Raw genomic sequence first — 22,711 nt, forward strand, 5'->3', positions numbered from 1 at the left:
CCTCCACATCCTCTCGAGCTCTTCTCTGAGCCCTTGGTATTTCTCCAGCTTCTCGTGTTCCTTCTTCCTGATATTGCTGTCATTCGGAACCGCTACATCGATCACTACGGCCATCTTCTTCTGTTTGTCTACCACCACTATGTCCGGTTGGTTAGCCACCACCATTTTGTCCGTCTGTATCTGGAAGTCCCACAGGATCTTAGCTCGGTCATTCTCCACCACCCTTGGGGGCATCTCCCATTTTGACCTCGGGACTTCCAGGTTATACTCGGCACAGATGTTCCTGTACACTATGCCGGCCACTTGGTTATGGCGTTCCATGTATGCCTTGCCTGCTAGCATCTTGCACCCTGCTGTTATGTGCTGGATTGTCTCTGGGGCATCTTTACACAGCCTGCACCTGGGGTCTTGCCTGGTGTGATAGACCCCAGCCTCTATGGATCTTGTGCTCAGAGCTTGTTCTTGTGCTGCCATGATTAGTGCCTCTGTGCTGTCTTTCAGTCCAGCTTTGTCCAGCCACTGGTAGGATTTCTGGATATCAGCCACCTCCTCTATCTGCCGGTGGTACATACCGTGCAGGGGCCTGTCCTTCCATGATGGTTCCTCGTCTCCCTCCTCTTTCTTGGGTTTCTGCTGCCTGAGGTATTCACTGAGCACTCGGTCAGTTGGGGCCATCTTCCTAATGTATTCTTGGATGTTCGTTGTCTCATCCTGGACTGTGGTGCTGACACTCACCAGTCCCCGGCCCCCTTCCTTCCGCTTAGCGTACAGCCTCAGGGTGCTGGATTTGGGGTGAAACCCTCCATGCATGGTAAGGAGCTTTCTTGTCTTTATGTCAGTGGCTTCTATCTCCTCCTTTGGCCAGCCTATTACCCCAGCAGGGTACCTGATCACGGGCAGGGCGTACGTGTTGATGGCCCGGATCTTGTTCTTACCATTCAGCTGACTCCTCAGGACTTGCCTGACCCTCTGCAGGTACTTGGTGGTTGCAGCTTTTCTAGCGGCCTCTTCATGGTTCCCATTCGCCTGTGGGATCCCCAAGTACTTGTAACTGTCCTCTATGTCTGCAATGTTGCCTTCTGGTAGTTCAATCCCCTCAGTTCTGACTACCTTCCCTCTCTTTGTTACCATCCGACTACACTTCTCCAGTCCGAACGACATTCCAATGTCATTGCTGTATAGCCTGGTAGTGTGGATCAGTGAATCGATGTCTCGTTCACTCTTGGCATACAGCTTGATGTCATCCATGTACAGGAGGTGGCTGACAACTGCTCCGTTCTGTAGTCGGTATCCGTAGCCAGTCTTGTTAATGATCTCACTGAGGGGGTTCAGGCCTATGCAGAACAGCAGTGGGGACAGAGCATCTCCTTGGTAGATCCCGCACTTGATGGTGACTTGTGCTATGGGCTTGGAGTTGGCCTCTAGTGTTGTACGCCACATCCCCATTGAGTTCCTGATGAAGGCTCTTAGGGTCCCATTGATCTTGTACAATTCTAGGCATTCCAGTATCCAGCTGTGGGGCATTGAGTCATAGGCCTTCTTGTAATCAATCCAGGCAGTGCACAGGTTGGTCAGTCTGGTCTTGCAGTCTCGGCTGATTGTTCTGTCTACCAGTAGCTGGTGTTTTGCGCCTCTGGTATTCTTGCCAATTCCTTTCTGTGTCCCGCTCATGTATTGACCCATGTGCCTGTTTATCTTAGCCGATATGATGCCTGACAGGAGCTTCCATGTAGTACTGAGGCAGGTTATTGGTCGGTAGTTGGAGGGGACCGGTCCCTTCTTGGGGTCCTTGGGGATCAGGACCGTCCGGCCTTCAGTTAGCCATTCCGGGTGTCTCTCGTTAACTAGCAGCTGGTTCATTTGTGCTGCCAGACGCTCGTGGAGTGCAGTCAGCTTCTTCAGCCAGTAGGCGTGAACCATGTCGGGCCCTGGTGCTGTCCAACTCTTCATACTGGAGACCCTTTCTTGAATATCTGCCACTGTGATGGTTACTGGACCCTGTTCAGGGAGGTCGCTGTGGTCAGCCCTCAGATCCTCTAGCCACTGAGCATTGCCGTTATGGGTTGCATCCTTCTCCCATATGCTCTTCCAGTATTGCTCCGTCTCCAGCCTTGGTGGTGCTGTTCTCTTATTGTTCCCTTGCCACTGAGAGTACACCTTTGCTGGTTCTGTGGAGAACAGCTGGTTTATTCTCCTGCCTTCTATCTCTCTGGTGTACCTCCTCAAGCGGCTGGCCAAGGCTGTGAGTCTTTGCTTGGCAGTTTCCAAGGCCTCAGGTATGGACAGCTTGCTGTATTTCTTAGGCACCTTATTTGTCGCACCTTTCTGCAACTCCGTTAGTTGGCTAACCTCCCTCCGTGCTACTTTGATCTTGCCCTCTAGCCTCCTTCTCCATGGAGGGTACTGCCCCTTGTCGCTGTTCAACTTGTAGCCAAGCATCTCACTGATCACTGTTGCCGTATTGTAGATCAGCTTGTTAGTGTCGGTAATCGTGGTTGTAGGTATTGTCCGTAGTGCTGCATTAACATCATCTAGCAGACCTTCTGAGGGAACTTCACGTAATCTTGGTAACCGGCTACGCGGGATCCAGGTTTCAAGCTTGGCCATGATCCTATTTTTCAGGTCAGTTCCTCTCGCACTCAACGATCCTTCTCCTATCGCACTTGGGGCTATGTACCCAATCTCGGGTGGGGGTGATGATATCTCCCCCCTGACCTGGCGTCCTGACTCCTCCTTGCCGTAGCATTTGTGTTGTACCTCGTCAATCTCTAGCTGTGAGAGCAGTCCCTTCTTTCGAATGTTGGAACACTGAGCTACTAGTTGTTTCGCCGTCATTGTGGATGTTGGGTATCGAAGAATCCATAGGTCCCTCATCCTATTCATGTAGCCCCTTCCGCCGGGGTTACTTGCATAGTAGCATTCCAACAACGCCCTGTTTTCGTCTCTTGCCCACCGATGCCTTCTTGTTCCAGTAGCCCACTTTTCGTCAGGGTGCCCTGGTTCCTCAACACCTGACGCGGACCTTGTTGATCCGGGCGACGTCCGAGCCGGCATGCCTTCATATTTATCTGTCTCGCTCATGTCTGCGGTAGGCTTGCTTAGCATAGGGGGTCTAGCCTTAGGACCCTTACTGGATACAGACGCCCCAGGCAGGAATCGAACTTGCGATCCTCTGTTCCAAAAGCGTGTAGTCTAACCACTACGCTATCCAGCTGCTATATATATATATATATATTTATACACACATATATATGACTGATTGGCGTCAAGATGGCGGCGCACACAGTTGCAGCAGCTCGATGTACCACTGGTCGGTGTGGTGTTTGGTTATCTTTGTACGTTTTGTGTTTTGTTTTGTGTGCGATCAGTCAAGCGAATAACATCTTCAGCAGACATGATCTTCTTAAGATCGGAGTGAGTTACCGTGTGAGCGTGACCATGGAATTTATCCACTCACACAAAATACCAGAGGAAGTAGCGAGGAGACCAGGTGCTCCTTGGATTACTATCCCGGCGGGAGGAAGACGCAGACGGCGACGAGAGAGAAGGAGGAAGCGAGGATGCCGGGCTGGCGTGCTAACCAGGCTAAGGAGGAAGCCTTTTAGACCACCACTCCCGAGTCTATATCTCTCGAATGTCAGATCCTTGGCGAACAAGATGGACGAACTAAGGTTACAAATAACAATGGACAATCACATCAAAAACTCATGTATTCTTCTGATCACTGAGTCCTGGCTGCATCAGTCCATTCCGGACTCTGCTATTGAGCTAGCAGGCTACACCGCACAGCGCCAGGACACAACAAACAATTCCGGTAAGAGAAAAGGAGGGGGAATCTGTATATACGTGAATAACAGCTGGTGTACTAATACAGTGATCATAGACCGTCACTGTTCTCCGGACATAGAATATCTGACTATCAAATGCAGGCCCATCTATCTTCCACGGGAGTTCACTGTTGTGGTAATAACAACTGTTTACATACCGCCAGATGCAAATACTAATGTGGCACTAGCGCTTTTGCACACGAACATCAACAATAGACTCAATAAATACCCTGACGCAGTGCACATTATAGCGGGTGATTTTAATCAGGTGGATTTAAAAACAGCTATCCCTAATTTTCACCAGCATGTGAAGTGTGCCACGAGAGGGGCTAACACCTTAGATAAAGTCTATTCCAACATCAAGAAGGGCTACAGGGCAAGACCCTTACCACATCTGGGCCAATCTGACCATTTATCCCTGCTCCTAATTCCTGCATATGCCCCAATCAGGAAAACTGCGTCGGCCATCACTAAAACTGTAACAACATGGCCAGAGGGCGCTCCTCAACAGCTACAGGACTGCTTTGACAGAACCAACTGGAATATCTTCCAACATCAAGACCTGGAAATGTTCACAAACAGTGTTCTCTGTTACATCAAACACTGTATAGATACTGTCACAGTGGACAAGCAGATCCGGGTTTACACCAACCAAAAGCCATGGATGACCCGGGAAGTCCAGCAGCTGTTAAAAGAGAGGAACAGCGCCTTCAGGTCCGGAAGCAGGGAGAGCTACAGCAGAGCTAGAGCCAACCTGAGAAAAGGCATTAAGAAGGCCAAGGCGGACTATAGGAAGAAGATCGAGAACCACCTGGAGAGTAAGAACAGCCGGCTGGTGTGGCAGGGTGTTCAGCAGCTGACAAACTACAAGTCCAAATCAGGTATGGCTGAAGGTGACCCAGCGTTGGCGGAGGAGCTGAACATCTTCTTCACACGCTTTGAGGCCACTGCACCCTATGTCTCAGAGGAACAGCTGGATCATACAGCCCACAGCAGCAGTACCATCTTCACTCTGGAGGAGCATGAAGTGAGGCGCACCCTGCGGGCTGTTAACCCGAGGAAGGCAGCTGGCCCAGATGGTGTACCAGGACGTGTGCTGAGAGACTGCGCAGACCAGCTTGCCTATATTTTCACCAGGATTTTTAACCAATCCCTTGAACAGTCAAACGTCCCACCCTGCCTCAAGACCTCCACCATAATACCCTTGCCCAAGAAATCTCATATCTCTAGCCTAAATGACTATAGACCAGTGGCATTAACCCCGGTTGTGATGAAGTGCTTTGAGAAACTGGTGCGTTACCACATCACAGCAGCCCTACCCAGCAGCCTTGACCCACACCAGTTTGCCTACAGAGCAAATCGATCGACAGAGGACGCCATAGCAACAGCACTCAATGTAGCATTAACACATCTGGAGAGACAAGGAAGCTATGTGCGCATGCTCTTTGTGGATTATAGCTCGGCATTTAACACCATTCTTCCATACAAACTGGACGCCAAGCTAAAAGACCTGGGGCTTCCTCACAGCACTTGTAAGTGGATTAATAGCTTCCTCACCGACCGCAGACAGAGAGTGAGAGTGGGACGTTATACATCTCCAGCCCTAAATCTAAGCACTGGGTCGCCACAGGGCTGCGTGCTTAGTCCACTGCTCTACTCGCTTTATACACACGACTGCACCCCCGCCCACCAGAGCAACACCATTGTAAAGTTCGCAGATGACACTACTGTGGTGGGGCTCATATCTGGGGGTGATGAGTCTGCCTACAGAGATGAGGTGGAGAGGCTGTCTTCATGGTGCAAGGATAACAACCTTCTCCTAAACACGAAAAAGACTAAAGAACTCATAATTGACTACAGAAGACATAAGACAGAAATCCAACCACTAATCATCAGCGACGACTATGTGGAGAGGGTGGCGGACTTCCGCTTCTTGGGAGTCAGCATAGAGGGAAACCTATCCTGGAGTGTGAATACCTCTGAGCTACTGAAAAAGACACAACAGAGACTGTACTTTTTGAGAGTGCTTAGGAAGAACAACATCACACAGAGACTGATGGTGTCTTTCTATAGAGCCTCCATCGAAAGTATACTAACGTACTGCATAGGCATATGGTACGCTAGCTGCACAGTGGCTCAGAGGAAAGCACTCCAGGGGGTAATCAACGCTGCCCAAAGGACAATCGGTTGCCCTCTCCTCAAACTGAAAGACCTACACAGTTCCCGCTGCCTCAAAAGAGCCCATAACATCATAAAGGACACCACACACCCTGGACACTCCATGTTAAAACTGCTGCCTTCAGGTAAACGGTATAGAACAACATACACAAGGACTAACAGACTCAAACACAGTTTCTACCCAATTGCAATATCATGTCTCAATGCTACTAAAAGTAGATGACTTTCATTGCCCCTGCTGTCATTTGTGCCCTTGATGTTGGAATGTTTTCAAACATGTTTTGTTGGATGCCCTAACAGATTGACTGAGTGATTGATTGTCTGAGTGATACATCAACTAGGTTGTATGTTGAGTGTATGTATGGGGCCTGAGGCCTGGATTGCTTGGGTGTATTCATGAGAATACTGTATTTTTTTATATATACATATGTATTTTTATCTTTTATATCCTATCTATTATAGTTTTTAAGTATCTATCTTTCGTGATGTTGCATTGACCAGAGACATCTTTCAATTTCATTGTACTTGTGACAATGACAATAAAGAATATTCATTCATATATATATACACATAAAAAAAAACACCCAGCACGCCCCTGCGGGCGGTTTATCCTTCAAGCTCGGGTCCTCTACCAGAGGCCTGGGAGCTTGAGGGTCCTGCGCAGTATCTTAGCTGTTCCCAGGACTGCGCTCTTCTGGACAGAGATCTCCGATGTTATTCCCGGGATCTGCTGGAGCCACTCACCTAGCTTGGGAGTCACCGCACCTAGTGCTCCGATTACCATGGGGACCACCGTTACCTTCACCCTCCACATCCTCTCGAGCTCTTCTCTGAGCCCTTGGTATTTCTCCAGCTTCTCGTGTTCCTTCTTCCTGATGTTGCTGTCATTCGGAACCGCTACATCGATCACTACGGCCGTCTTCTTCTGTTTGTCTACCACCACTATGTCCGGTTGGTTAGCCACCACCATTTTGTCCGTCTGTATCCGGAAGTCCAACAGGATCTTAGCTTGGTCATTCTCCATCACCCTTGGGGGCATCTCCCATTTTGACCTTGGGACTTCCAGGTTATACTCGGCACAGATGTTCCTGTACACTATGCCGGCCACGTGGTTATGGCGTTCCATGTATGCCTTGCCTGCTAGCATCTTGCACCCTGCTGTTATGTGTTGGATTGTCTCTGGGGCATCTTTACACAGCCTGCACCTGGGGTCTTGCCTGGTGTGATAGACCCCAGCCTCTATGGATCTTGTACTCAGAGCTTGTTCTTGTGCTGCCATGATTAGTGCCTCTGTGCTGTCTTTCAGTCCAGCTTTGTCCAGCCACTGGTAGGATTTCTGGATATCAGCCACCTCCTCTATCTGCCGGTGGTACATACTGTGCAGGGGCCTGTCCTTCCATGATGGTTCCTCGTCTCCCTCCTCTTTCTTGGGTTTCTGCTGCCTGAGGTATTCACTGAGCACTCGGTCAGTTGGGGCCATCTTCCCAATGTATTCTTGGATGTTCGTTGTCTCATCCTGGACTGTGGTGCTGACACTCACCAGTCCCCGGCCCCCTTCCTTCCGCTTAGCGTACAGCCTCAGGGTGCTGGACTTGGGGTGAAACCCTCCATGCATGGTAAGGAGCTTTCTTGTCTTTATGTCAGTGGCTTCTATCTCCTCCTTTGGCCAGCCTATTACCCCAGCAGGGTACCTGATCACGGGCAGGGCGTACGTGTTGATGGCCCGGATCTTGTTCTTACCATTCAGCTGACTCCTCAGGACTTGCCTGACCCTCTGCAGGTACTTGGTGGTTGCAGCCTTTCTAGCGGCCTCTTCATGGTTCCCATTTGCCTGCGGGATCCACAGGTACTTGTAACTGTCCTCTATGTCTGCAATGTTGCCTTCTGGTAGTACAATCCCCTCAGTTCTGACTACCTTCCCTCTCTTTGTTACCATTCGACTACACTTCTCCAGTCCGAACGACATTCCAATGTCATTGCTGTATAGCCTGGTAGTGTGGATCAGTGAATCGATGTCTCGTTCACTCTTGGCATACAGCTTTATGTCATCCATGTACAGGAGGTGGCTGACAACTGCTCCATTCCGTAGTCGGTATCCGTAGCCAGTCTTGTTAATGATCTCACTGAGGGGGTTCAGGCCTATGCAGAACAGCAGTGGGGACAGAGCATCTCCTTGGTAGATCCCGCACTTGATGGTGACTTGTGCTATGGGCTTGGAGTTGGCCTCTAGTGTTGTACGCCACATCCCCATTGAGTTCCTGATGAAGGCTCTTAGGGTCCTGTTGATCTTGTACAACTCTTCATACTGGAGACCCTTTCTTGGATATCTGCCACTGTGATGGTTACTGGACCCTGTTCAGGGAGGTCGCTATGGTCTGCCCTCAGATCCACTAGCCACTGAGCATTGCCGTTATGGGTTGCGTCCTTCTCCCATATGCTCTTCCAGTATTGCTCCGTCTCCAGCCTTGGTGGTGCTCTTATTGTTCCCTTGCCACTGAGAGTACACCTTTGCTGGTTCTGTGGAGAACAGCTGGTTTATTCTCCTGCCTTCTATCTCTCTGGTGTACCTCCTCAAGCGGCTGGCCAAGGCTGTGAGTCTTTGCTTGGCAGTTTCCAAGGCCTCAGGTATGGACAGTTTGCTGTATTTCTTATGCACCTTCTTTGCCGCACCTTTCTGCAACTCCGTTAGTTGGCTAACCTCCCTCCGTGCTACTTTGATCTTCCCCTCTAGCCTCCTTCTCCATGGAGGGTACTGCCCCTTGTGGCTGTTCAACTTGTAGCCAAGCATCTCACAGATCACTGCTGCCGTAATGTAGATCAGCTTGAAAGAAGGGACTGCTTTTAAATCAAAGGAACTGTAAAAATTATGAAGTTAAAAGCACCAAAGATTCAGAAATAATGCAGATATATTCCTCTAGTGATAACCTGCGAACACTTTCACTGTCCCTCTGGAGGTGTGCAGGTTTGCGTTTAAATTAGCTCATGCATATTTGTGAGAAACTTTATAGTTATCTCAGTGAGTTTCTCCTAGACTCGAAATAGTCTACCTGTCTCTTTATTTACCTTTAATTTTTTTTTCATTTTGACTTGCCTGAATGTTTGAATCAGAGTTCAAATTTTTCTCTGCTTTCATCTTCCGAGAGTTTACCCCTCTGAGATCTGAACAGTCTCATTGCTGTTCTTCTTTTTGAGGCAAGCAATGATGTCAGTTACTGAAAGAGGATCAGATTTTATAGCTCTCATACTGCTTCATCAGTACCCAGCACATATTCTTCAATTGAAGAACAACATGGCACTCACTCCGCAGAGGCTCGTACATAATGAAAAATATGCAGCAGTTGAGCATCAAGGTCATTGTCGAATAGGATTTCTCAAGAGGGCTGAAAAGTCATCTAAAGAGTGAGCAAATAAGGCCAGGTGGCTGATGAACTCCAGGAATAGTTTGACAAACCCTATCGCCAGTGACAAATTAAAGTGTCAGCGGCCGGCCTGTGTGGCATCACATTACCTGTGTTATTCTGTGATAAGTCTCATTGCCAAGCCAGCAGCACATGGTCGTCTGGAAAACAGCCTGAGACAGCTATGAAGACAGAGGTACAGTAACAGGAGACCTGGGCAGATGCTTGTCGCTGAGTATTGATTGGACCAGACGTCCAGACGACTTTAACAGCCACTGACGCAGGCTGTCGAGCTAGAGTGGAAGCTACCTCTTCTTAGCTCCCACGTCAAACTGAAAAGAAACTTGAATAAAATGTGCAGTTATGTATTGTTACATAGCATCAGCTAATATGCTAATGTTTCCTGGGGACATATAGCCTATTTACACATTCATATTCAAAGGTACTGAGCAGCCATTATGTTAGTTTGTGACACAGGCAGCTTTTACAATACATTTTCATGTAGTACTATTGCACATACTGTGTTTTCTAGATAACAGCTAACTGCTATCATTATACCAAAGAAGCTGGAAGAGTTATTATCCTATGTGTACCACTTAAGGTTGTTTGGAAGTAACATTCACGATTACTCATAGGAAAAGTAGTTTATCATACACCGTGGTCTTTAAACACAGTTTAAAGTTTAACGAGTCAGCTGTTGTTACACTTGCTGTTGTAATAAGTTAACACGTAGCCTCAGATTTTGAGATGTTTGTGATTGGACTGATCCTGTGTCTTCATTTATGTTATAGGAGAATTGTGAGTAGGGCTGAGAATGCTCCCAGGGATGTTAGTGGTGTGATTGCATGGAAAATGTAAGACTGATGCAAATGTTGACATGGTACCTCAAACTACATTGATTTAAATTCTAATGTCTTGTTCTTTATCTCTGAAATGATATGGAGAGTCATCACACCACTTATCTCTATGGACCATGCCAGTGATTTTCTCTTTAGTCTTCATAAAACACCAGAAATGGTGAATGTAGCGTGTCTACTCTAAATCTAGTTCAAAAAAATTAAACGGGGAACATAGAAAATATTTTAAATCGCAAGCTTCTATTTCTGCTGTTTCTTTGCTGACTTGCATTATGAGACTTTGTAAAATTATAAGACATGAAAAGAAATTTGTATCACCTTTAACATAGTATTAAGGTGACACAAAATACAGGGAGTGCAGAATTATTAGGCAAGTTGTATTTTTGAGGAATAATTTTATTATTGAACAACAACCATGTTCTCAGTGAACCCAAAAAACTCATTAATATCAAAGCTGAATGTTCTTGGAAGTAGTTTTTAGTTTGTTTTTAGTTTTAGCTATTTTAGGGGGATATCTGTGTGTGCAGGTGACTATTACTTTGCATAATTATTAGGCAACTTAACAAAAAACAAATATATACTGTTATGGTTCAAAAATATTGGAGATGGACACCAGAGGAAAAACCCACAATAACAACACTGGTCCGGTCGGGTTGAGTCAAACGATGATTTAATGATCACACACGTGGGAGATGGACACTGTATGCAGACAGTCTCAGATCTCATCTCAAAAAACACATCTCCATAGTTTTATGAAATCAGGGTATTAGAACGCCCCCTCATGCGTAGTGACAGGTGTAATACAATCAATGTTGACAATTTTATTTAACACAAAGAATAACATTGTCTCCTTCCCGAGGGCAGACGCTAACTGCCACCCTTCTCCTGGAACCGTCTGTACCCTGCTGAGACACAACATGGCAACTACAAGGACTCTTTCATTTATTAAGACCATCAGTGTGTATTGCTCTAAATCAAGTATATAATATTAAATGAATATTGCTGGATCAGCTACTTCTACTTAAAACATATTAAAACATGACTAAGCACAAAATCACCAAGAATGACATCTTATAAGTGCTGTGTAAGCGCGTGCGGCCTTCCAAGCTCAAAGCCTTTGCCCTCCATAGATCAGCCAGACTCGCGCTGGCTGTAGCTTTTAACCTTTAATTACCTTGAGCACAACTCTAAAATGAGCAACAAACTGCAATGTGTATGGAATGATCATGGTTACATCTGCAATGGAAAATCATGTTATTATTCTGGTACCTGTAAGAAAGATCTTCTAATGAACTAATAATGACATATTAAAATATTAAATGATAATGAGAAAAACATCCCCTCCTTATTCTACAATTCCCTCTGTTGACCTCTGGAGAATCCAGAGGTCACAACCAGCTGTGTCCCTCCTTGGCCTACACATTCAGTTCCACATGCATCATTGGCATCATGGACATTGGAGTAATGACTCCAGGGTCCACTGCCCTCACAGACATACTTTTGAACATTCTTCTGGCACAAGGGATGAGACAACAACAAATAACCATAATACCCACCACAACAGACAAAGAAAACATGACCGAAGCGATGACCCCCTTCCACCGTCCGAACACTGAGGTCAGCCAGCCTTCTAACGGATTACCAACACCGGAGTGATCATGCATAGTTTCAGAAAGGCTCTTTAGGCCCTCCAGAGCCTTGGTTACCGACCCATCTGGAGCAGTATTGTTTGGAATAAAGGTGCAACACTGGTCGGCAAACATAGCACACACGCCCCCCTTTTCCGCTAACAACATGTCAAGGGCCATTCTATTCTGCACTCCCATTAACGAGGTCGGACCCACCTGCTCCGCTAGCCCCTCCAATCCGTCTCTGGTCAGGTTAGAGAGCCTCAGTACATTGTAATGAACATAATTAATCCTATCTACATTCTTGTTTGGAGTCACTGGAAAGAAAGCAGAAATTATTGGAATATTTTCAAACCCGGCTGCTATTTGGTCAACAAGTTTAAACTCATTTGGAACCCCCCTGGGCACTCCAATGGAGTCGATCCAGGTGGGGGAATTCATTCTAGGGTCATAAACATTTGTGTCTTGTATTCCTCTCTTTCTCAAAATGTGTCTTTTGCGCCTGGCTGCCAAAGTGCGCGTATTGTGTGAGGGAATTGATTTTACCTTATTTCCGATTAGCATAAGTGGCGCTCCTAGTCTCACCATCGCGCACGTCCCCACGCTCCCAAGAGGAACACGTACCAGTAGAGTCCTGTGCCCGCAATAGTAATACAGCCCGCTCCTAGCCCAAGTCCCAATTAGGGTGGCTGCATCACTCACATTGTTGGTGGTCCTCCCAATCTGGGTGACCGAACACCAACTGGGGTCAATTTCCCCCAACCGATATTTAACTTTCTCTGTGGTAAACTTAAAGCACGTATAATTATCTTTCCGGGGCATAAACGGCCCTACTTGCGTGAGCTTGCCAATAGGGGGAAATAGACTGGACAACACAGTGCAGTTCCCCGTATTCACAGCTCCTCTAGTTATTTGCAACATACAATTATAGCCCCACTGATCCTCTGGATGCAGAGGTGCAGGCTCTATAAATAAACGCGGCCTTGCTGAAGCGCAGGCTACACAATTAGCCACTTTTTGTTCTCTAGCATTTTGGGCTATCCAGTCCAGCCAGATGTTACTGTCACTGAACCCGGTAGCGCGTTCAATCAAATCCTGAGGTTTCAGGGTGGTGTAGTCCACCGACACTACTCGCCTCTCCCTTGGTTCGTGCTCCTCTGGTATAGCTTCCGATGACCCGCTCCCCTCCTGCCCTGTAAAAGATGCAACAGAGCTGGTGGGAGTAGAAATCACACGAGTTGTTATGTCTTCTCTACCTGACGGTACTCGATTAGTTTTTTCTAGGAAATTAACTTTAATTAACCCTTTTGGATCAACCCCCGCTATTTCCACCCCCAAAATTAAATACATAGATTGTTTGCGATGCCAATTCCCCAATGATAAAGTTAACGCGTTTCCAGAGGGGCTAAAATCCCTCTGTAGTTTAAGCCCGTTTTCTGATCCTGATTCTAACGGTTCCCAATTTTGCCCAGTGTAACCCCTTACCTGGTCCCAATTACGGCACCAGCTGTCATAAGGACGATTTCCCCTCTCACAGTGCGTACTCACTGAATAATCCCAACAGACCCACACATTGTATCCCCTCCAAGCACTGCCGACGTCCCTGCAATTAACAACATCACACAGATCAAACGTAAAGGAAGTTGTGGAGCCAATAACATAATCTAATTCTAAACCACCATATGTGCTGAGACACTCATCCTTTTTACCAGAGACCTCGCGCTTCACTCTTGCCCGCAATCTTAAATCACTATGGACCACGTGTGATGTACTTGGTGTATCAAACAACGCCGGACTGGCATGGCCTCCGTGCTCAGACTGGTTTCCCGGGTCGGTCTGCAACAAACAAATCAAAAAACAAATAGCCATGATTAGCAACATAGTTAACATCAAACTCATAATAATTTTAAACATTGTGATGGCTTTTGAGACTCTTCTTTCATCACCAGTGTCTAATTGTTGTGATGGCATGGTGGTATGTGAATGTTATGGTGTAGTAAAAAGTTCAAAGCCCTTTATCAGAGCCTCTCTCTTGTTTTAGGTGTTCAGTGTGGTACCGCTCCTTTTCGTTGGCGCGGCGATCTCCTCCTTGGCTGCTCTTCTTTCTTCGACCTTCCGGGTAGACTACCGGTCGGTCCGTTGCACAGGTGTGAGGGATTATTGTGCCGCTCAATTTCACCTGCGTCGGGTTGAGATTGATCCTTCCTCACCAAGCCCTCGTGCGCAGCTGCGCACTGCGTCCAGTGATACCAGGTGTCGCCTTTCCCCTTCAGTTGGACCGCTGTCGCCGTCCGAGCCGATACCTCATATGGACCAGTCCAGCGGGGCTCCTTCCACTTTCGTTTGATGACTCTCAGCCACACTGTTTTCGCGTCCGGGACCTCTCCTTCTCCTGTGGGCCCTTTACAAGCCGCCTGTTTCGTGAAACTGGACACTAGCGGCTTTAGCTCGTTCCAGTAGTCTGCGTGGGACCGGTTCCCCTTTTTGTCCCGTTCACCCGAGCCCACCGTCCAAGGTGCCGGAAACTGTCTCCCGGTTTGCAGCTCGTATGGTGTAAAACCTGTGGATTGATTAACAGAACATCTTATGGTCATCAACGCAACCGGCAGGGCTGCGACCCAATTTAGCCCTGTTTGCGCGCAGATTTTTGCCAATTTCCATCCATCCATCCATCTTCATCCGCTTATCCGAGGTCGGGTCGCGGGGGTAGCAGCCTAAGCAAAGAGGTCCAGACCTCCCTCTCCCCAGCCACCTCCTCCAGCTTGTCCGGGGGAATACCAAGGCGTTCCCAGGCCAGCCGAGAGATATAATCTCTCCAGCGTGTCCTGGGTCTGCCCCGGGGCCTCCTCCCGGTGGGACATGCCTGGAACACCTCGCCCAGGAGGCGCCCAGGGGGCATCCTTGCTAGATGCCCGAACCACCTCAGCTGGCTCCTTTCGATGTGGAGCAGCAGCTGCTCTACTCTAAGCCCCTCCCGGATGGCCGAACTTCTCACCCTATCTCTAAGGGAGAGGCCAGCCACCCTTCGGAGGAAGCTCATTTCCGCCGCTTGTATCCGCGATCTCGTTCTTTCGGTCACTACCCACAGCTCGTGGCCATAGGTGAGGGTAGGGACGTAGATCGACCGGTAAATTGAGAGCTTCGCTTTTACACTCAGCTCCCTCTTCACCACGACTGACCGGTGCAGCGTCCGCATTACTGCAGCCGCAGCCCCAATCCGTCTGTCGATCTCCAGCTCCCTTCTCCCATCACTCGCGAACAAGACCCCGAGATACTTGAACTCCTCCACTTGGGGCAGGAACTCATCCCCGACCCGGAGTGGGCACTCCACCCTTTTCCGGCTGAGAACCATGGCCTCAGATTTGGAGGTGCTGATCCTCATTCCCGCTGCGTTACACTCGGCTGCGAACCGCTCCAGTGCGAGCTGGAGGCCCTCACCCGATGAAGCCAACAGAACCACATCATCCGCAAAAATCAGAGATGAGATTCTGAGGCCACCAAAGCGAAAGCCCTCCGCCACTTGGCTGCGCCTAGAAATCCTGTCCATAAAAATTATGAACAGAACCGGAGACAAAGGGCAGCCCTGGCGGAGCCCATCACCCACCGGGAACGAGTCCGACTTATTGCCGGCAATGCGAACCAAGCTCTTGCAACGGTTGTATAGGGATTGAATGGCCCGTAGCAATGGGCCAGACACCCCATACTCGCGCAACACCTCCCACAGGACGCCCCGAGGGACACGGTCGAATGCCTTCTCCAGGTCCACAAAACACATGTAGACTGGTTGGGCAAACTCCCATGCACCCTCAAGTATCCTCGAGAGGACAAAGAGCTGGTCCAGTGTTCCGCGACCAGGACGAAAACCGCATTGTTCCTCCTGTATCCGAGGTTCGACTAGCGGACGAACCCTCCTCTCCAGCACCCTGGCATAGACTTTCCCGGGGAGGCTGAGGAGTGTGATCCCCCTGTAGTTGGAACACACCCTCCGGTCCCCCTTCTTGAAGATGGGGACCACCACCCCGGTCTGCCAAATTTTTGCCAATTTGTTTTTCAAATTTAGGTTCATTCTTTCTACTTTCCCCTGAGACTGAGGATGATAGACCGTTCCAAATTTATGCTGGACGCCCAACATTTTTTCTACTTTTTCCAAATCTTGATTTTTAAAATGGGTTCCATTATCTGATCTAATTCTTTTCGGGAACCCATGACGGGGAATGTAATGATTGATTAAACACTTAATGACAGTCTTAGCATCCTCCTTTTTTGTAGCCCAGGCCTCTGGCCAGCCGGTCAAAGCGTCAACACACACTAGCAAATATCTTACACCGCCCGGCCCGGAATCAATCATATCAGTGAAATCAATAACAATCTCCTCTCCCGGCCTCTCAGGGGGCCGAAACTTACCCACTTCCGGTTTTACTGCTGGCTTAGGATTGTGTGCCCCACAGATTAAGCACATCCTGGCCTTCTCCCTTATCATTCCTCGCAGCTCAGGATGCCACCAATGACACAAATTTCTTTCCATCTGGGCTCTCCCCACGTGGGCAAGTCCGTGGGCTTCATCCACCTTCTGTTCTGCCATTTTGGCTGTCAGCACGGGGCGCCCGTCTGGCCCCCTCCACAAATGTCCATCCTGCCAGGCTCCTTTGTTTTTCCACACCCCCTTTTCCTCTGGGGATGCCTCCTCCTGGGCCCGTTTAACTTCCTCAATCAGGTCAACAGGTATCTCTTCTTCTGATGTTACCTGTATCATTTGTCTCTGTCCTTTGTAGCCTGCGGCCTCCTTTGCGGCTTCGTCTGCTCTCTGGTTTCCTTTTTCCACCATACTGGTTCCTTGGGAGTGAGCTTTGCATTTTATAATGCTCACCTCCTCTGGGTCAGCCAAGGCCTTTTCCAGTTCCTCCATTTCATGTTTGTGGGAAATAGGTGCATTGGTTGCTGTTCTGAATCCTGCTCTTTTCCACTGAGGCAGCTCCACATGCGCTGCTCCAAACGCATATGCCGAATCGGTGTAGATGTTCACTCTCCTGTTCTTGGCTAGTCTCAAAGCTCGAGCTAAGGCTATCACTTCAGCTCTCTGGGCCGACTGCTTTCCCTCAATCCTTCCTGACTCTCTGACCTGATAATCTCCTTCTACTCTGCAAACCACCGCATACCCTGCTTTCAGTCCTCCTTCGTCTCGGTGGCAACATCCATCGGTGAACCAGTCCTCAGCTCCCGGTATGGGTTCGGCCTTCAGGTCCTCTCTAATCTTTTCCTCGATCTGTGCTCTTTTGGCGCAGTCATGTGGTTCCCCTACACCCATTAAATCTGCCATGTTAATTCCTTCATGTGTGAATGTCAAATTTGGGGCCTCTAAGACTTTGCTCAGTCTCTGTTGTGCCCGTGGTGACATACAAAATGCTTGTGAATTTACGTATGCCACTATGCTATGTGTAGTGAGTATTTTTAGTGGGTGTTCTCTCACTACATGTGCTGTTTTTTGGATAATTCTAGCGACCCCTGCTGCATGTTGTGTACATGTAGGATGCTTTGCTTCTGTTGGATGTAGTTTTACACTAACATACATGAGCACTTCTCTACCCCCCCCCTTTTTTCTGAAACAACACTCCATTTACAATTGAGTTTGTTTCAGAAACATCTAAATAGAATGGCTCATCATAATTGGGTGTGGCTAAATCTGAGGCCCTTGACAAATCCTGTTTTACCCTAATAAATGCGGCTTCAGCTTCAGGCGTCCAAGGCAACTCAGCCTTAAAGTTTCGAACACCAACTTGCTTCATTAGGCCCCTTAGAGGGGCAGTTTTTCCTGCATAATCTGGAATGAACTGTCTGCTGTAACCTGTTAAACCAAGAAAAGAAAGCATTTCTCTCACAGTTCGCGGTTTTGGGTGTGTCAAAATTTGGTCTCTGTGTGTGTTCATCAAACCCACTGATTTGTGTGCGATTACCCGGCCCAAAAAGGTCACTTCAGGGCGAACTAACTGCAGCTTGTCTTTACTTACTTTAAAGCCACATTCCGCCAACCTATTCAACACAACGAACGATGCCGCTGAACAATCCGCTGCTGACGGGGCTGCAATGAGAAGATCATCAACATATTGTATTAATGTACAATCATTAGGCAAATTACATGACGACAGGGCTTCTTTAAGCACCTGATTGAAAATGCCTGGAGAAAGTTCAAAGCCTTGTGGCAAACGTGTGTATCTAAGTTGTTGGCCTCTGTATGTGAATGAAAAAATGTCTCTGAGTGACTCATGCAGAGGAAGACAAAAGAATGCATTTGCCAGGTCAATGCACGTGAACCACTTTTGGTCACATGTGATAGCTGATAAAGCTGTGTACGGATTTGGTACCGGTGCAGTAGTAGAGAGCAATATTTCATTAATGGCTCTCAAATCATGTGCCATACGGTATTTTCCTGTTCCATGTTTCTCCACTGGTAGAATTGGTGTGTTCCACAGTGAGTGAGAGGGCTCTAACACCCCGGCCCTTAGCAGGCCTTCTATTGTTTCTGTAATTCCTGCCTCTGCTTCAGGTTTGTGTTTATACTGTGGTCTATTGATTGGTGTGTGTGACTTGAGCTGGAACAAGACAGGAGGACACTTAGCTAGGCCAACATCCGTGGGCCCTTTTGACCATAGACTGTCAGGCAGATTCGACAGTCCAGCAACTGCGTGAGGATGATCTACACACTCCTCACCATGTGTTTTTGAAATTTCTTTATGTTCCAAGATCACTGTATCCTCACAGGCACAAGTTATGCGATAGGTTTTACAATTTGGAGCATAAGATAAGTTAGGAATTTGGGTTCTTTGCCACCCTGTGTCGTCCAGTGCTCGCCTGACCATTGGACCTAGATCACCTGCACCATGACCTTGGTGGACCGCCAATGTAATGTGAGGGGTTGAATTTTCTTCCACATTGTACCAAGGCAGTTGTTCATCAGTTAATTTCACAGCCGCGGCTACACCTTCTGGTCCGATGTAGATGTCATGTGTTTGCACATTCCACGTCTGACCTTCAAGATCAGATTGAAATAATTCACGATAGGTGTCGTCATTCTCTTTATCATAAAACAGGGTAACGTGGTAAGGGTCGCGCGGAGGGGAGTAAACTGCCAAGCTCATTATCCAGGGTCTCCACAGCTGAAATTGCCTCAGAACATCCTCTTTCACTAGTCTCCCCCAGTAGATATTGACTTTTGCTCTTTCACAGTCTTGGAGCAGGTATTGAGTCTTTGAACTTGTTCCCAGGCACGGAAAATGCTGGCCCCCTGGCAGAGTCACAGATAATCCATCTGCTGAACATGTGATTGTGGCGCCCAACTTCACGAGCAGGTCCCTGCCCATAAGATTTACTGGCGCTTGCGATGACACCACATAGTTGTGTTTCAAAGTCTGCTTGCCCAGCTTTGTCAAAGCTGGGTCAGTCACTGGCAGAGTTGTCGGGATCCCGGAAAAACCCACCACGTTCACTGTGTGGCAGGACAACGTTGCACTGTCTGGTGCTGATCTCAAGGTTGAATATGTTGCTCCAGTGTCTACTAAGAAGGGCAATTCTGTCCCTTCTATAGTCATTAACAGCATGGGATCTGCCACCACCATACTGTTTGGTCCCTCCGGGTCCCTTCAGTACTGGTCCTCCCTCCAGTCAGCCACTGGATACTGCGCGGCTGGTGCTGCACTCGGGTTTGGGGCCTGATATGCTCCCCTAGAGCCATCTCTTGCTCTCGGAGCTCCACGTGCCTGGGATTGGTAGCCTCTTCTTTGATTGTTCTGACGACGTTCTGGGCAATTTCTGCTCCAATGACCCTCTGCTCCACACCTCCAACAGACATTCCAAGGCACACTGCTGAGATTCCCCGTGTCACGAGCTCTTTGTACTCCCCCCGCTGAGCCACCACGCCCTCTGTACGATCCACCGGTTCCCCAATTCCCTGTGGGTTGGTTCTGCCTTGGTGCATTGGCGGGCCATCCGTCATTAGTACAGGGACCCGGGCCACTATCTGGCCATTCAGGCCCAGGACCAGGCTGGGTCGCAACTATCATAATTTTTTCTGTTTTTTCTTTTTCCTCTTTTTTCTTTTCGCTGGCTTTGTTTCTGGCCTCCACCAACTGTAGTTTGAGTAGAGACGCTTGTGCCTCCTCCAACTCTTTTTTCTGCTTGTTCGCCCTGTCCTGCTCCAGCTGCAAACGATGTGAGACGTGTCTTTCCCACTGCACCGAATCTGCTACGGCAAAATCTGGGTTTTTCTGTAGATCTTCTGTGACCTGGTTTGGCAGCCCTGCCAGCATCGCTGAACGAAACCATGCCCGATGTTCACCTTCTCTACCCGGATGGGTACCTGTTTCTAACAACCACTGATCTCTGGCTTTTTCTAAAAACTCTCTAGGTGTGTTTTGGGGGTCCCAAATTATTTTAGGTATGGCTCCTGTATTAGGGGTTGGGTACTTTTCACGGACTGCGTCAGACAAAGCACATTGCACTTCATGATAAGGCAAATCATTTGCATGGCGAGTTGTGCGAGCTATAGCCTCTACATCTGCTAGCCCACCACCGAGCATACACCGCGCAGAAATGGCGCGAAAATCGCCAATCGCAAGCTCCTCTCCTTCTGTTAGTCTGCCTAATTCACGCAACCACCTTGCTCCGCCCCCAGTTATAGGTGGAAGCTGTTTAACCAATGCCTCCAAATCTCTTACTTTGTATGCGCGGTACACTGGTTCATTTTTTGCACCAGCCACTAAAGGCAAATTATAATGAGTGCCCGCAGCTTTTTCTGCTTTGGTCACAGTTTTACACTGTCCCAATTTTCCCTTGCCTTTTGAACTCTTAAAAATAGGCCTTCTCTGTCCCTGCTCTTTTTTCACCTGTCTTGACCTAAGATTCCTGGCTATACTTGGCTCTGACGCGACTCCTCCTCTGTCGTTATCTTCATCATCTTCTTCCTCCTCTGTGGTAGATGAATCATTGTCGCTCTCCTCTTCTGCCATGCTTTTGGTCATTTTGTCCTTTACGGTCTTCAGTGTATTTAATACTTCCAATAGCCCTTGCGGGGTTTCAAGCATTTGTCCAAATACTTCTCCTGCCCATGTGTCTGACTTGGCCATTGCTTTGGAGTGTTTTGACCTGGTTTGGGCCTGCTCTTCTCTTGCTGGTGTTGGCAGTCCGATGAAAGCCGGTTGTGCCATCCTTTCCACCGGTGAAATCATTTCCTCGTTTGTTGGGGTCCAATCCGCTTCTCCAGTCTGGTCTGGCAGGCTTTCTCTTGATGCTTCGGCTTTTGGCCTGTCTCCTCCCTCATGTGAACAAGAAGGCAAAGGCAAGCCTTCCTCTGCGGCTGATGTTATCTCTTTCCCTTCCCCATTCAGGGACTGACATTTAACTGTCATAGGCCCTTCATTATGAACCACCCGTGGTGCTCTGGTATATTCAACATCAGCTACTCCTCCCACAACCACTGCCGTCTGTCCATCGGGGCCTTGAACTTGTCCTCCTCTGAGGGTCATTACAGGCATGACATATTGTCGTCCTACGGCATTAGATGTTAATGTGGCCCAAGGAAGAATCTCTGCTGTGTGATACTTGTTAGCATCTCCTGGTTTTGGAATCCAGTTCTTCATTTGGTTTTCCAGCTTCTTATTTTGGTCTTTCAGTTGTTTCAAAGCCTCCATTATGCTTTCCATATCTTCTGTTTCAGGTGTGTCATCCTCCTCCATCCAGGAAGATGCTCCATTCCACAAGAACATCCACTTGCAACACTTTGCATGAGTTTGCTGTAGTTTCTTGATTTGTTGTTTAATCTTCCAGTTAATTGAACGTTTCTCTGCCTCGGCTTGCAGTTGTTCCAATTGCTGCTCACATCTCTCTCCTTCTATTTTGAGCACAAGACTTAGGGCTATTTTGTCATCCAGCCCTCTCTGTTGGGAAGCAATAAGCTTGTTTAGCTCAGCTTCCATTGCTTTGGCTTCCTTCTCAGCTAACTTTGTTGATCCAGGGGAAGCTAAGCGAATAGCTTTTTTTAACTGTTGCTGCTGCTCCTTTAGAGGCTTATAGCCTCTGTGCCCAGTAGGTGTCGTGTTCGGGCCGTCAGCCATTATCCTAGAACACAAGCTTACCTCCCTTTTTTGTGACGTTATACGGCTCCTCCTTCTGGATCACTCCGCAATGTCTGCCTGTTAGCTTTCAGAAATACTTTCGCTCCTCCCAGGGTCACTGTCTCCTTGTGATCTGCTTGGTAAGACACACAGCCAACGCAGTGTGTCAAGACTTAACCAAGCCTCTTTCATTATTCACTTTTAATAACTACTTTTCACTCTGTAACATAAATGTTATAAACTCATACACACTGCATGTTAACTTTGGGGCACAAAACAATAACACAGCTCAAATGCATTCACACAGCCTTAAATTTTTCACAGAAAATTGCTCCAAAGCAATATCATGTTTGCTCACAAACTAACAAATTCACTGTGTTGTTTACCGAGCGAGGGAGCAATGGACCAATTAATTCCAAACTCTTCAATATTTAGCTGTATAGCTCGCTCTACTTCAATGCCAAACCATAGTACTGTGATTAGCTTTATTCAAATCAAATCTATGTTTCAAAGCCTTTCAAACGCACACCCACACACACAATTTCAACCACGCACTCTCAAGCACACATTTGTCTCCTTTAAATCTACTAATCGCTTGGAGACATCTCCACAGATAATTACATTATTTCCCAAGCAAGCATATCAAAATCAAAACCGTCCAGTACCGACTCTATCATAGCCTGAGCAAAGTGGGCAGCCTCTGTGGGCTCCCAATTTGGA

The 22,711-nt window shown here is 47.9% G+C and overlaps 2 protein-coding genes across 2 annotated transcripts; both read right to left on the minus strand.

Annotated features, from left to right (window-relative positions):
- Positions 1 to 13,210: 13,210 nt before the first annotated feature.
- Positions 13,211 to 17,375, minus strand: LOC147310812 (uncharacterized). Its single transcript, XM_086266515.1, has 2 exons — positions 16,293 to 17,375; positions 13,211 to 14,448 (listed from the first exon to the last, which is right to left on the minus strand). The coding sequence occupies exons 1-2, from the start codon at positions 17,281 to 17,283 to the stop codon at positions 13,934 to 13,936; spliced, it is 1,506 nt and encodes a 501-aa protein (XP_086122641.1). The 5' UTR covers positions 17,284 to 17,375; the 3' UTR covers positions 13,211 to 13,933.
- Positions 17,376 to 19,522: 2,147 nt separating this feature from the next.
- LOC147310813 (uncharacterized) lies at positions 19,523 to 22,387 on the minus strand. Its single transcript, XM_086266864.1, has one exon. The coding sequence runs from the start codon at positions 21,989 to 21,991 to the stop codon at positions 19,523 to 19,525; it is 2,469 nt and encodes an 822-aa protein (XP_086122990.1). The 5' UTR covers positions 21,992 to 22,387.
- Positions 22,388 to 22,711: the final 324 nt, after the last annotated feature.

Source organism: Aulonocara sp. 'chitande type north' Nkhata Bay, linkage group LG16, assembly GCF_057382095.1.
Source record: "Aulonocara sp. 'chitande type north' Nkhata Bay isolate Kocher_YH1m ecotype deep benthic linkage group LG16, A_spYH_male_GT1.1, whole genome shotgun sequence".
Lineage (NCBI taxonomy): Eukaryota > Metazoa > Chordata > Actinopteri > Cichliformes > Cichlidae > Aulonocara > Aulonocara sp. 'chitande type north' Nkhata Bay.